The 15586-nt window shown below is 38.8% G+C and overlaps 1 protein-coding gene across 1 annotated transcript in view; it reads right to left on the bottom strand.

Annotated features, from left to right (window-relative positions):
- The window catches only part of LOC120501200 (vacuolar protein 8-like), a 28329-nt gene extending 13814 nt beyond the window's left edge, over positions 1-14515 (bottom strand). The window contains exons 1-7 of the mRNA XM_039707094.1: positions 13865-14515; positions 10627-10746; positions 9159-9278; positions 7951-8070; positions 3065-3187; positions 1959-2041; positions 665-790 (exon numbers count right to left, since the gene is read on the bottom strand). Of these exons, the coding sequence (XP_039563028.1) occupies positions 665-790; positions 1959-2041; positions 3065-3187; positions 7951-8070; positions 9159-9278; positions 10627-10746; positions 13865-14090 (918 nt within the window). The 5' untranslated portion in view covers positions 14091-14515. The remainder of the gene's footprint in view (positions 1-664; positions 791-1958; positions 2042-3064; positions 3188-7950; positions 8071-9158; positions 9279-10626; positions 10747-13864) is intronic.
- Between the last annotated feature and the right edge of the window lie 1071 nt (positions 14516-15586).

Genomic DNA, 15586 nt, shown 5'->3' with positions numbered 1-15586 from the left:
GTTTTTTTTTTTTCAAAGTTTTGATTAAATTTTTTTTCAACCTCCTATTATCAGTCATCCTATTGTTGATGAAGAATGGGGTTCAGATGTTTGCTTTATTTTAGAACATCTGATAAGTTATAAGAATGAAGGGAAAGAAATTGTCCCATTTGCTCTGCCTTTTTTCACTTCCCTTCTACACAGAAATTCAAGTTCCACCAGGAACTGTGGTTTCTTGAAGTTTCTTTGATGTGGCTTCCAACAAAGTAAAATTTTCAAGATGTCATCCTTGAAACCATACAGTAAAAGTTCTGGATACCAAAAAGAAAAAAAAAGCTCAACAGATGGGTCAGACAGCTTCTGTCACAGACACAATGATCAAAGACAGAGCCTGGACAGGGCACTTCTCACATGATTCAAGTTAATAGCATACAAGCTATCCTAGTCTAAAGGAAGTGTCCAGGGCTGTAGAACAACTTTAATAATTTCCCTTTGCTTTCTACATACATTGACCTTGTAGAACCCATGTATTTCCTATTATAGGTGTCTTTTCTCATGGGAAAGATGCTGCATAGGTACCTGTACAGAAGATGAACAGAATGATGTGAGGCTGAAACTGGAAGCCCAAGTCTATAGCTCTACTTGGATGCTAAGTCTTTTCACAAAGAGAAAGCTACAGCTTTACCTTGTCCACAGAAGAGGATAGGAGAGAGATCAGTGTGCGCAGCAGGAATCTGTCACTGGGCCTCAGCAAGGCTTTGTGGTGCTGAACACTGGCTGCCACGTTGCTCAGGGCAGCACAGCTGTAATACTGCAAAGAACCAAGAAAAAACAGAGAGAGAGGTCAGAGTGGTGACACACCGAAAAGAATACAAATAAATTGGAGAAATGATTTCAAACCAAGGAAAATGCTTTTTCATCCTAAGGGTGTTTATAGAGTTGACACAACATGCTGTAGCTGCTACAGCAATCCTGCTGGGGCGTGCTGTACATTCATTAGAATCTTGGCTGTTTGGGAACGTGCTCTGCTGCTGCAATGACATTGCTGCTGGCATCTAAGTTAAGTCATCTGCAGCTATTGTATTATATGTTTACATTGATTTACTCAAGCTGGATGTAGCCATTGCCCTAGCATGCCAAGAGATCATTTCCAAAGGATCTAACCATTAATGCTAGGGAGGATTACACATATAAAAGTGTCTATTACTAGGGAGGTATAATTAGAAGAAAGGTTGAGCTACAGAGATGGAAATTTTAAGATAAATCTCAGAGAAATCTAAAAATGTGGAAATAGTTTACAGAAAGCAATTCCAGAGGGTCCATTCCTTCAGAAATCTAGAAAAATCTGAGTAGAGATAATTAAACTGACGGGGCAAAAATTTTTGTGCTACTCAAAGGACTGAATAAACAAACTAGCAGAGTGTAAGGATTTCAACTCTGATTCATAGTTTATTTATCAGCACAGTTTTGCACTAAGATGAGCTCTCTGCTGAGAGTGCAGATTCACAAACGGGTGTCTGTGATAGGCATAAAATAGGATGCTTTACAGATATTTACAACAACAAGAAAAATATCTTTCCAAGTTTTCTTCTCAGAATACTTAGTAACATTGCTTAGAGTGGATGATCAAGTTAGGATGCAGAAAACTCCCCAAAACAAAAAAACCAAAACCCAGAGGAAGAGACCTATCTGCATCAGACCTGAAAAACACAAGAAGGTAACCACATAACAAGCAGCTGTGCCTGCATTAATGTGTGCTGGCAGAAGAAGTTTTGCATCATAACTTTCTCCTGTGCAGTGAGACAAATTGGGTCTTTTAATATATATTACGTGACTGAGCTGAGTTTCACCAAGATGTTCTCCCATGTTTCTCCAGTTCACTAGAGAAACCATTCCTCCTCTTCCCCCTTTTCATTTCTGCATACTGAGGTTTGTGCTCTCCTTAGAGTCTCCATGTTACTGACCTATTTTAGCCATACCTGGACTTCTGAGTCAGGAGATTCCAGCAGCAAGGCAAGGACTGGAAGGGCTCCTTCCTTGCATAAGACTTGTTGGATTTTCTCTGCCATTAAAAAGAAAAAGTGAAAGTGTCTTCCTCCTTCCCTCCCTCTCATCTGGAGGCACCATTCAAAAGAGAGATTCTTGGGTTCTAAAGAGTGCTGATGTTGTCCAAATACATGCCAGTCAGTGTGGCTGGAGAGTATGTAATTTAGAGCTTATGTAATGCAGCAGTATGCAGATATTTTAGCAAAAAGACTAGCAGGCTGTCTGATTAAGCTCTTGATGGTTTTATGCTAAAAACTGCTCTGAGAACCTGAATTACTGGAGAAGCTGAAAAGCCTCAGGTATGATCTTCACTATGATTTCTGTGTTTTAAAAACAAATTATTTAAAATATTCTGAATAATACCAGAAATGTAATAGCTAACTGTGTAAGTTCTTGCCAACTGTTTCCTTCCACAAGACAGAGTTCAGAGATGTTACTCGTGACTTTATAGTTTAGCTCTGTGGAATAATGGTATAATCTTGGTAGGTGAAATTTAATGCTGGCTTGTTTCAGAGTTAATTATGGTAGTCAACATATAATTGCAGAGGACCAAGTACTACTTTTGATAAAGCTGTTTTCAGATATTCCAGGAGCCTTTAATGTCTGACCTGTGATAGTTATACTTAGCATATTCCAGCACTGAGTTAGTCAGAACAAGCAAAAAGCTCCTAAAACTTGACTTTGTTGGGTAAACTCCAGAGATTGCTTAAAAAATTAACAGGCCATTTAGTGTATTTTAAGGCCAAATAATTTCTTTAACAAATAGCTATTTGTTTTCCTATTTCTTTGACTGATTGTTTAAATATTCATACACTACCCCCTTGGATTTGAAAATCAAGCTTTTTTGTTTTGCTACTAGGCAAAAAAGGGCCTCTATCAGCTAAACTTAAAGCATCAACCGGTGGTACCAACATGAATGCCATATGCAGAGGAAATAACTTGTTGCTCAGAAGGGCTTTTATTCTTGCCTTAACCTTTAGGATTATTTTTCTATCAGTTTTCTTTTGGCAATTTAGGTAAACCATTAGTCCAAAAGTACCTGATTGTGTGAGGTTCAGAATAGCACCAACTGCATTTTGTTGGACTCTGGGATCATAGGACTTGGCAAGAGACAGCAGGGGTGTAACTCCTCTAGCAGCACCAATAGCCTCTCGGTTGGACTCTGGAGGGAAGAATCAGAGACAGAAAGAAAGAAACATTTACTGCCATCCCACTGTGAGCCACAAGCAGGACTATCCCTTGGTTCTCCCTTCTCTGATTTCTCCGCATGCTCAAAGGAAACTTAAAAATTCTGAGAGCTTCATAGGAAGGAAACCAACTCATGACTTTTGGATTGGCCATAAATAACAGCTGGTTCAATGCTTTTGGTTTGTGACTAGGATAATTAAAATATCTTTAAGGCCCTTTGAACATGTTAACAGTGTCATACTCACTTCATACCCTTGGTCTGTCTGATCAATCTATTCACAGTGTGAAAACCAAAAACTACATCATTAACTGCAGGTAAGGTTTAATTATTTTAGTAGGGTATATTCAGGGCCAATTTCTCTCTTGGAATGTCCCTGTGTTACTCACTTGACATCTACAAACAGTGCAGAGGTTTCTAAAGACAGAATTTGACTTAACCATTGGAATTTGAAAAGATGATGCTTTTTTGAAGTGGTGGTGATTCCTTGCATAGCAATGTACTAAGTTGTATTCAACATCCTGGAGTACAACGAGAACTCAGAAAGGTCTGCAGAATCACTTAGGGCTCTTGGATGAAAAACTGATAAAAAAAGAAAAACTGTAATACTTAATTCTGTAAAATTAACAGTATTTATACCCAGTTTAAACAATGGCTAGTCTGTGGAAGTTTGCTGAGAGAAACATGACGCAGGCAGAGCAAAAAAAAAAAAAAAAAGGTATTTGGATGAGATAAAGTCTTCAGGTGCTAACTAACTTGGAGAGTTATGAGAACAAAGCTGCTAGTTTTATTACTAAAGCCTATACAGTGGGGAACTGACATGGACAGATTAGCCAGGATATTTTCCAAGTATAGTTCAGAGAGTATCAGTTTAATATTCCAGGGTAAGTAATTTTCTGTGTTCCTATGCGTATATACTCAGGTAAATAACTTTTATTCTGAAAAAAAAATTGAGAAAAAAATAATTGTTCTGGGAAGAGTAATCTTTTAAAAATAGTTTTTCCATGTGGGAAGCTATTATTCTGGTGAAATATTCTGGTCTCCTTCATAGACAAGCCCTTCTCTAATCTAATCTGCCTACATACCATTCTTTTGTTTCCCTCAGTAGAAGCAGAAAGTCTTTTGTATGGCTCCAACTGGTGTGAGGCAAACTACTCAGGTGAATAAAAAGAGAAGTAAAAAGATAAAGAAAGAATTTAGATATCACTGGTTCCCTTATTCTTGTACACAATATACTCCATGAATGTTTGTGAATGTGGAAAAGAATCTTACATTTGAGAAAAGGGATCATGAACATTTGGACAAAATTTGGGCAAATTCTTTCTTCTACCAGATGTTGTGGCTGAATGCTTGTTTTGCCAGTTTATGATGACAGACTGGATGGGGAAATACATCTCACCAAGATGTGCAACTATTGCCATCTCTGTAAGAGAGGTGGCAGGCTAGATCATGTTTCTCTCCTGAACTGTTTATCTTAAAAAATGCAGTCCCTCCACTGATGCCTCTTGGAATGCTTTCAGAAGGAAGCTATGTGTTCCTTCTAGATGCTACTCTAAAGTGGGGAAATCAACAACATCTACTCAAGCTGTGTTTGAATAACTCACCAATTCATAAATTCTTTCTTTCCACTCTGACATTTGTGTACCTAAAAATTCCCATGAGAACAACTTTGAATGTGCTTTACACTCAGTGCATTTGCCTTGTTTCAGCTTAAAGCAGATGTTCAGGCCCCCCTAAACCCCGAACATGTGAACATTTAGTTCTGAAGTACTCTGAGTTCTTATCTCAGAACTGCTTACTTTCACTCAGTGATTAAAAAGCTACAGATAATTGCAACTATGCATGTATCCTTTTGCTGTGTGGACAAATGCTGGTGTTGGAAAAACTAACCTTCAAATATTTTTCAATTGAATGGGTTAGTTTGTTCTTATTTTCAGCTCCCTATTGCAGCAGGGAGACTACCCAGTTTACACCTGGCCTGCAGTAACATGACCTGCAGTAACACTGCTAAATATTTTCACACTGTACATAGTCTTGCATGCTTGCTGCAACAGAATTAAGACCATTCTTAGATGCAGAATTTTAGTCACCTTAAAGCCATCTAAGGATCTTCCTAATTTGGTTGTGCTTCCATATTTATCCTTTTTGCATAAATGGTCTTCTTGAAGGATATGACTGAACAGGATACTTTTCTCAAGCAGACACTTAAAAATATCAGAGTCTGCGAGTTAAAATTAAAATAAACCCTGGAGAATTGCCTCTTGCTATAGTCTCATTGCTGTGGTATCTAAATATAGTCTGAAAAACAAATAAATGGATCCAGCACATTTAAATTCTAGTTAAACTGGGACAGAGATCCTCATCACTGATCAAATACCAGGCAGTAACCCAGCCTATGCAGGACTGCCTAAGTCTATGTTGAGCTTTGAAAGCTCCTTGAGTGCTTAATCTGGAGTACTTGTGCTCAGAAGGACATGGGTGCTTAAGGGAGTGTGGAAAGGCAGAAGACCACAGGGAATGAAGGTAGCCTGGATCTGCAGTAGCTGAGGGTTCCCTGTATTCCAGGTCAGACATGTAGAAGGGTAAGAGTGTCTTCAGGACTAAGTAACATCCTCAGGTGCCCAAACAAGTCACTTTCTCTGTGGACTGTTTAAAATACGTGAAGGGAAACACAGATCTCTCTGTAATCTTTAGGGGCATAACTTCACTGACCCTACACAAAGAAAGTCCTTCTAGAGCCAAGTACCTAAAAGTTTAGTGATGCCATGCCTAACTAAGACATTTAAATGAGGCAATTTGCATTCCACACAAAGTAATGTAGTATGTAAAATTCTTAACTTGACAATAATATACAATGCTTAAAAATAAGCTCCTAAGGGAAAAGTGTTTAAAAACCTGAAAATAAAATAAAAAGGTGGGATAACATGCAAATCAGCACTTTCATGTGGTTGGATCCTGCTTATCCACTCCTCCTTTGCAACATAAATATTTAAATGAGAAATTAACACTCTCATCATGCTTCCCTCAGCCTTCTGGGACATCAGACTGCACCTTCCCATGCTGGAGAAGGAAGGTGGCTACAGGAAGGGAAACAAATGTTGAAAACATGGGTTTTCTACAGACTTGTACACAATCTGTACTGGAGAACTATGAGTTTGCACAAGGTAGAGTAAGACAAACTAACATGATAACCTTTCTTTTGGTAACTGTGACTGAATTTACCTGTCTGAATACCAGGAAAATATTAATATCATTATATGAAATATTCATAGTTAAGCAGAAGATGGTGACAAATGCAAGTAGTACATGATGGATAAAAAACTGAAAGCAAACTGGGAGCAAGTTTTGGCAGCAGCTGAATGGAAATGACCACCTGGGAAGAGGCTACAAATGGAATTCCATGAGGGCTAGTCTGTATTTGCTTTGAACTAGAGAGTTAAAACAAAGAGCTGAATGCAGAACTGTCAATGCAGTGGAGGACCAGAATATCTTACAAATAACAGACAAGGTAGGATACTGAAGCAATGGAAACAGAATGAAACCTGTAGAAAATGCAGGGATGTGCACTTGGAAACATGTGTGGTACAGAGCCTTGATTACTTGGTGTCTGCTGGAAGCAGCAACAGAGGAGGAGCAAGCCTAAATTATTAAATCAGCTGTAGGATGACAGCATCACCATGGCACAATCACCAAACCTGCAAGTGTTACCATGAGATGTACCACAAAAGGTATTTCTGTATGTGCCACAATAAAAGGCACAGGTGAGACCCCAGCTGAAATGCTGCACGTTTCTGGTGACTTCTCTTTCAGAAGAGATGAATTCAAAATGGAATTCCTGCAGCATTTATCTATATCTTGGCACTGTAGCAATGCCTGAGGCCTGTGGTATCACGATACAGCACATGCAAATCCTATGCTCCATTCCTGGAACACACCATTTACACACGGAAGGACTCTGAAGACCAATGGAGAGCCTCACTTACAAGAGGAGTGTAGCCATGATATTTTAGTGAAAAAGCCTCTGCTAGGATTTTTCCTGTCCTGAGGAGCTGAGAGCCTCAGGAAAGAAATGTAAACAATAACTATCTGCTGCTGTGGAATGCCACAGGTGCATCTTCCATTGGTCCATGTGGATTGTTTTCAATCAGTGACCAATCACAGCCACCTGTGCCAAGGCTGTGAGCAGTCACAGGATTTTTGTTATGCATTCCTATTTTATTCTTGTCTTTGTAGCCTTCTGATCTCTTCTCTCTGTTCTTTTAGTATAGTTGTAATGTAGTATTTTAATATAATATATAACATAATAAATCAGCCTTCTGATAAAAATAGAGTCAAGCCTCGTGTCCTCACACAAGGGGTTCTTGCCAAAGCAAGAGAGGAGTCTTAAAAGGCCTTGGCTTTCTCAGTCTCGTAAAATGAAGGAACCTCATCAGCATAGACATCAGAGAGACAAAACTCCTGAAGCAAAAGCCAATGTAGACATTAATTAAGATAAGCCAGTCATGAATACATTTAAGATGAAAATCAGAAAAAGGTTTGTAATCATAAGAGCACAAAGGTCAGAAACACTGAGAAAAATAACTGGAATGTCAGGAGGTTGAATTTATGATGTGGGAATACCAAAACTTGCTGCATCTTATGACTCTTAAACCCATTGCAAATAGGTTGTATCACCTTAAAATATGATGGAAGAGTCGAATGAATCCACAGCAGAGGACAAAGGCAAAGAGAACACTCACCCGAAACAGCCAAAGTCATGATGCAGGCACAGGAATTACACTGGACAGTGGGATCCTCTGATTCAAGCAGATCCAGAATTGGCTCAAGTAAACCCATTTGGACAACTAATTCTTTGTCAACTATTCAAAAATTCAAGAAAAATGAACAAATAAAAAAGTAAGCAGTTAGTGATTTTGTGGAAAGAATACACCATCCATTGACTGCTTTGGAGATCTACATTATGATTATACAAAATAGACCTAAGATAAAAACAGCCAGAAAGCCACTCACAGTCCCTAGCTAGGTTTGCTTAATTCTCCTTCAGATGCATGAAAGAGTGTAACAGATGTTTGGAGGTGTTAGGCCAGAAGGTCCCAAATCAGGTTAATTTTGGCAAGAGCAACTGAAGCTTTCCAATAGGTTCACAGCTTACTCAGCAACCCCCCACCCTTTCTTTTTCTTCTGAGGTCTGCCCTTTAAATATTATTTTTTCTGTGTAAATGGTGACATGATATTATTTGCAGCAAAATCCTTAAAAAAGAAGGCAAAGAAAAAAGCCAGCTTTGCTGAAAACTGACCCTGTCTTCTGCTATTATGGGACTGCAGGATGGAACACCTCTTGTGGCCTGGGTGCTCAGGAATGCAGTAGTAGATGCAACAAGGACTTTGTTGATGAGGTGTGGCATGTTCATGCCCTGTCTATCAACATAAACTTTATTGGGAAGTTATTCTTCTGCATCTCCCAGATTCCATCTCAAGTCTATTTTCCCCTTTAGTTACAGAAGTAAGTGAATTGTGCTGAGTGTTTAAACTTTTTTTTCTCTGTAAGCAATTTAAGACTAAGGTCCAGTTCATAAATAACCAGAAAATGAGCACTGTCTCGTACACAGAGTTTATTTCTATTAGCTGTATTCATTGTTTGAAAGGAAAAATGTCTGTAGATCCAATAATGAGAACATAATTCCCACACTGGCCTGGGAATAATTTATCAGCCTTTGCACACAGATCCAAGAACACTTGTCACATTATATAATTTAGCTGGAAGGATCTGATCTATCTTGATGCCACCAGAAGCTATGTACCTTGCAGTCAGAATCAGACTCACACTTGTCCTATCAGGAACACAAAAAAAGGAATCTAGATTTGTGTAGAAGAGCCCTCCTTCTCTCTGAGACTGTCTGAACGGATACTTCTTGACCTGAAGAGAGATGTGTCATTAATTACTCACTATTTCCTTCCAGCAGGAAGTTGACAAGGGACAAGGAAGACATCTGCTGCACCTCCAGGTCAGCAGAACGTAGTAAGGCATAGAAAGGTTCCAGATGCTCCACAGGCAGGGGGATGTTCACTGCAAGAGTGAGAGGAAATGTTCATGAATCCCACTGTTCATCACAGTCACATCTTTCCCTTGGTGGACTTAAGCCTGAGGTGTTCCCATAGACAGGCTAAGTGGTATTCACCTTCATTAAAATTCCAGTGCTACTAGCAAACAGGGCAAGTTTCCTGAAGAGGTTTTGAATAATCAAGTACTTCATAAACATCATGGGAAGGGAAGCAGTGTGCCTTGCTACCAAACAAGTCATTCTTCCTCACAGCAGGTCCTTGCATTGTGGCTACCTGCACTTTTTATCCAGCAAATAATACATGGGATAAAGTTATCATCCAAGTGACAGAATATTCTCTTTGAAGTAAAATTAAAATAAACAAATAAATAAATTTCAACCTGCTTATTGCTAGTATTTTTACCTTTTTGATGTTCACTGCAAGAGTGAGAGGAAATGTTCATGAATCCCACTGTTCATCACAGTCACATCTTTCCCTTGGTGGACTTAAGCCTGAGGTGTTCCCATAGACAGGCTAAGTGGTATTCACCTTCATTAAAATTCCAGTGCTACTAGCAAACAGGGCAAGTTTCCTGAAGAGGTTTTGAATAATCAAGTACTTCATAAACATCATGGGAAGGGAAGCAGTGTGCCTTGCTACCAAACAAGTCATTCTGCCTCACAGCAGGTCCTTGCATTGTGGCTACCTGCACTTTTTATCCAGCAAATAATACATGGGATAAAGTTATCATCCAAGTGACAGAATATTCTCTTTGAAGTAAAATTAAAATAAACAAATAAATTTCAACCTGCTTATTGCAGTATTTTTACCTTTTTATAGAATTCAAACTCTTGCTGATATTTTATTTGGGATATCTAGGCTGACTCCTAACCATTAACAAACTACCTCAAGAGCCAAGTACTCCCACAGATTATTTGAACAAAGAAGAATGAGTCCTTCATAACTTTTCACTACAATCTATCTTCTGGAGCTTTGTCCTCTTTTGTATATAATTTATAACATTAACTGGTCACGATGTCCATTTCATTTCACCATATTTTGACTATGCTTCTTTCAGGAGATTCAGTATACACTAACTTGAAATATTTCGGGTTCTGCTGAGCTTCATATAAATATAACAATTTCATAAGTAACAGTCTTTCATAATCGTAAGAGATATCTCCTTATAGCAAAACCCAGAACTGACTCTGCCTATGTGGCAATGACAGTTTTCCATCTTCCTTGGCAAAAAACATGGCATGAAAGCAAAAAAAACCCCTTGCTAAATTAATCAAAAAGAGTTTCACTGTTTGAAATAATAATTTTATTTATAATTACATGAAATTTTTCTAATGCTTACTGAGACAACTTACTGTGCTGACTCATATGCAAGTAATAGAGGGCAGCTGACTGCTGTAAACCCGGGTTTTCTGAAAAGGATAAGGTCCTCAAGGCTTCCAGAGGGTCCTTTCCCAGTGGAGACATTTCAAAATCTAAAGGTGTAAAATGACAGCACAGGCTTAATTACATCTGTAAAGGGTTAGTTTACAAAAAAAAAAAAAAATTAAAATTGAAAGCCAACCAAACTCATAAGGATTTTTGTACTCCATAAAGTCCATCTATTCATGTTTTCATGAGCAGAAGCAATAGATGAACTGGGAATAACCTTGGCAATGCCTCTTGTAAAGCTCACAAAGCTAGTGATTGGAAACAAGACAAATTATAACCTTTAGACACTTTTATGCTATCTAAGAGAAATGCAGGTGTTCTTGCTCTCCACAAAAATCTTTACCTTTTTCTGAATCTTTGTTAAAATACTGAACATGGTGTTCTTAGTTAAGGAAGAGTATATATTTCTAACGTGTGTTTTATCTCTATATATATTTATAAGTACAGAAAGAGTATATATTTCTAATTTACCACATCTGAAGTTCACTGTGTTTCCTGTTTTGGGTATTGAAACAGGATTTAAAGGAATAGCAACATGGACTGCAAACGGGCTTGCCTCAGGCTTAAATTTCTAGCATGAGTCTACCTGCTCTTGAGTATGATAGCTCCCCTGTGAATAAACCAGATGTTCAACAACAGCCATCAAACAATAGCAGTCATGCATGACTTCTGTAAGTCACTGTATAATATAATATGTGGAATGGAGCAGCAGAGAGGAAAAGGAAAGGGACACTGAGCGAATGAACAGAGTTAAAAAGGTAATGTATGATTGATCAACTGGTGGAGCACACAATTATAAGATTTATTTTCAGGCAACAGATCAAAGCTGTGCAACAATGACTGAAATATCTCTGTGAAAAATATCTAGCTACTTTACCTCCCATGGGACAAAGAAATGTGAGGGATGTGAGGGGCATGAGCTTTTGTGCCTCACTGCAAAACACAACCAATATCTCAAGGCATTAGAAGCTGCTGACATGTCAAGACTAGCAAACTCCTACCCTCAGGATTAGGTAAGTGAGCTTCACAGAACTGCTTCATATAAAGATAATTTTTAAAAAGAATTAGTAGTATACACAAAGATAAGGACTTGCCTGTGTGTGCAAGGTTTTAGACAAAAAAAACCAAAAAAAATCTCTTCATGTGGTTTAATTCTGTTCCTTTCACTGTCTGAACCTGAATCTATCTGATTCTTTTATGTGTGGTTTTGTTTGGGAGAGTGATAAAGCTCTCAAAATCCACTCAAAAATCTTCACCTGCTTAAAATATCAAAACTTCCAGCCCTGGCTAACAGATGAGTGTGATGATCAAGCATAAAGTCTCTCCTTGCACCCAAATTGTCCAAACACTTTATTTTTGCTTATTATATTTTGTTTGCTTATTATATTTTGTTCATATTTATTATCTTTTATTATATTTTGTTTTGAGGATAGGCTTGTTCCCTCTTGGAATAAAATACACAGGTGAGTGTTAAAGTAAGAAGGATGTGTCTTGGTTCTCTTTGTGAGGCTTCCCTGCCTCTATTTGTCTAGGCAGTAAGATTTGGCCATCCAGAGAACCAGATTGGTTCTGCTTCTTGGGTGCTGTATATGCCCTGCTGTGGACAGTGGGACCTCCCTGAAAACTCTCATTGTCATCTGGGTACTGCTGTCAGAGGAGCTCTTGGCTTCCTGCTGCTGTACCCCAGCTCCCATGGATGCAAGACAGACCAGACTTTTGAAGACTGATCTCAGAGAGGAAAGGATGTCTCAATAAAACACACAGTCTTTTCAGGGAGCACCAGTGGCTGCTACAAGGGGCCACCCTGGCCTCCCCTTCATTACATCTCATCCATCAGCTGTGCAGGGACAGTCTCCTGTCTTGGAGTCTCACAGTCAGGAGCACACTAGACTTTGGAGGAGAAAGTTCAGCCCTGGAAGATCACTGTATAACAAGCTGAAAGATCTGCCCCTATTCTGTATATGGATGTCAGGATTTAAACCAGCACTGAAGTGCAACAATCAGTGAACCTTATCAGCACAGGACCCACCACGTTTGCTGAATAATGGCACCAGCTAATACCAAGTGAGGCTAATCCACACATGCTCCCAACAACAAGAGTCACAGAAATTATTCCAAAGGTTGTTCCATGACAGAGCATTTCAAACAGAATTAACCATGTCATGCCAAGAAAAAAATGTTTCTCCTGGTTCTCCTTACAAGATTGTTTCCAAAAAGACAAGTAAATGAATAGTAGTTCCACACCCTTCACACAAACAAAAATAGGGGACTATGCACTTTTGTGTAGTAGCTTTAGCCCTAAGCTGTTAAACATAAAGTATACCAAATTAGTTGTGACAGAAAGAAAAACCAATCAAGCAATGACCCCTTTATCTTGAGATAAGGACTATTTTTAGATTGGACAACCAACAAAATACACTCATTCAAGATGACTGCAGACGTGAAATAAAAAAACCAAGTTTTCCTATTGATGTTGTATCCTAGGACAGGACAAAGAGGATATAACAAACAGAAAAACAGAGGAATTAGGCAGATAACCTGTTAAGCAAAGGAGATAGATGAAGAGTTATGAATCTACTTTGATTCACTCAGAATCCCATGATTATTATTAAGCCTGATGTCTAAAATGTTTGCACAAAAGCACAGTTGCTTGGAATCCTGAGAACTCAATGATGCTTGTCCCAGGATGACTTTGGTCTTCCCCATGTACTGCCCAGACATTCCTAGTGTAAGTCCCAGTGTTCAGCCAACACAGAGATGCACCCTGTGATCTGCCCACTCACAGCTCAGCACTCACATAGCATCCAGTCTTATCAAAGCCTGTGTCCAATTCTGTCAGTTCCTTTTGACTCACTTCTAAAAAGTAACTTTAATTTCTAGAAGCACTCACTTTTATGAAACACATTTACATGGGTTATATATTAACAGTGGTGGCAGAGCAAGAAAGTGATTCACCACTTCTACCTAGATCCAACTGTTGCATGACTTGAGCCTTTGGTGTCCTGTACGCAACGAAAATGCTCTGTAGCTCTGGCCTTTCCTCATCATCACCGAGCTGCTCAATGCCATACCACAGCAGAGCAGCTAGCAATCTTCTTTCAACCCACAAAATGAATCCCCTTGCTGTTTCACAACCCTTTAGAAAAAGACAAGTGCTCTTACCTTTTTCAATATGCTGCAGAAATTCCTGTGCTGTCACTCTCTCATGAGGCTGTAGGATGGGCTTGTACAGCTGTCTGTTTTTGGAGCTGTTCTGTTTTAAGCAGGAGCATTTGCTTATCAGAGTTAAGCATTCCTTGATGCCTTGCACCAAGTCAGAGGCCATCCTCTGAACAAAGCCTATGAAGTCCCGCAGGAGCTGCATGCATCGTCCACATAGCTGACCCATTCTTGTTCCAACAGCAGCACAAAGCAAGAAGAAAAGGAACGAGATGGAAACAAAAGTTTCTTCTCAATTTGTCTGCTTTTTGCACTAGCTTGTCTCCTCACTGTTCGTTCTGTCTTACAGATATTAACATCACATGGTGTGTATATGCTGTAAGGCAGACAGACTTCTGTGTCCAAAAAAATACATTTCACAAGGCTGGTTTCTGCAGATCTCCCAAAGTTCATAAATTGTTATTTGAAATGAGTGCACTGGAGACACACCTTCCTTTCGCCTGAAGAGAAATAAGATAATGTCCTAAACACATCCCATAGAGAGCAAATGGAGTTTAGGTTATGGAGCATCCACCAAAGCCTGTTTGAGGCTAGAAAAACTCTGGGATAATGGAAAATGCAACCTGTTTTTGTAAGGCAGCTTTCCACATGAAAGGTAGGCACCACCTTGTCTGCATGTGTACAAGCTGCAGCTACCAATTGGAGAGAGGAAGATGGGAAAAAAAAAAAAAGAGCAAGTGAACAGGTTTTTCCAGTTCTTGCTGAAGCACAGATCAGAACAAAGGAGCTGTTGGACAAACAACTCATAACTCAGTCACCTGAGACTTTGCAAATCAGCAAGAATAGAAAATGGGGGGAAAAAAGACAGTAGCCAGATGAATGTAGCACCATTTTTTTCCTGTCAAGGCAGTCCTGCTGAATGGGCTGGATAAGTTAGCAATGGGAGGATGCAAAAATTATCTGCTGTTTTCATGCAGAAAGAGGTAGTAAAAGGAAAATGTTCAGTTCTCCTTTTGCTTAATTCACCAGTTTGGTGCATGTGCCCACCCTTGGCTGAAGAGTTTTACAAATGACCCTGGTTTAATTCTTGCAGCATGAGGTGATATTTGTAATATTCAGGATTCTAGTAAAAACTGGTTTGATTCATGGTCACCTTAATTAGGGATCCTGTAGGTACATGGCTGTTGAAAGTTAATCACTTTTATTAGCTTCTCATTCAGAGATTTGGTGGATTTTTTCTAATGCATTTGATACATTTATTGGTATACCAATAAATACATTATTGGTATTTGATACATTTATTGTCCTTTAATAAATCTTCATTTTCTAAATAAATAATGTTTAAAAATCAACCCTTTGTTCTGCACCCATCTCCAAACTCTCATGAACAGACTCACTCAAATCCCTCTGGTCTGTCCAACAACGGCTTTTTTTTCTCTTTATATAATTTTCTTAATCACAAATACCACTTGTCACAAATAAGCCTATCTACACTGGTAAACCAAAAGATATGATACTTCTAATGCATTTGATACATTTATTGGTAAGTTTTCACCTCTGTCCTTTAATGAATCTTCATTTTCTAAATAAATAATGTTTAAAAATCAACCCTTTGTTCTGCACCCATCTCCAAACACTCATGAACAGACTCACTCAAATCCCTCTGGTCTGTCCAACAATGGCTTTTTTTTCTCTTTATAAAATTTTCTTAATCACAAATACCAC

This window comes from Passer montanus, unplaced genomic scaffold, assembly GCF_014805655.1.
Source record: "Passer montanus isolate IOZ18808 unplaced genomic scaffold, ASM1480565v1 scaffold2, whole genome shotgun sequence".
NCBI lineage: Eukaryota > Metazoa > Chordata > Aves > Passeriformes > Passeridae > Passer > Passer montanus.
The sequence above is the reverse complement of the archived record's forward strand: the minus strand, read 5'-3'. Positions and strand labels throughout refer to the sequence as shown.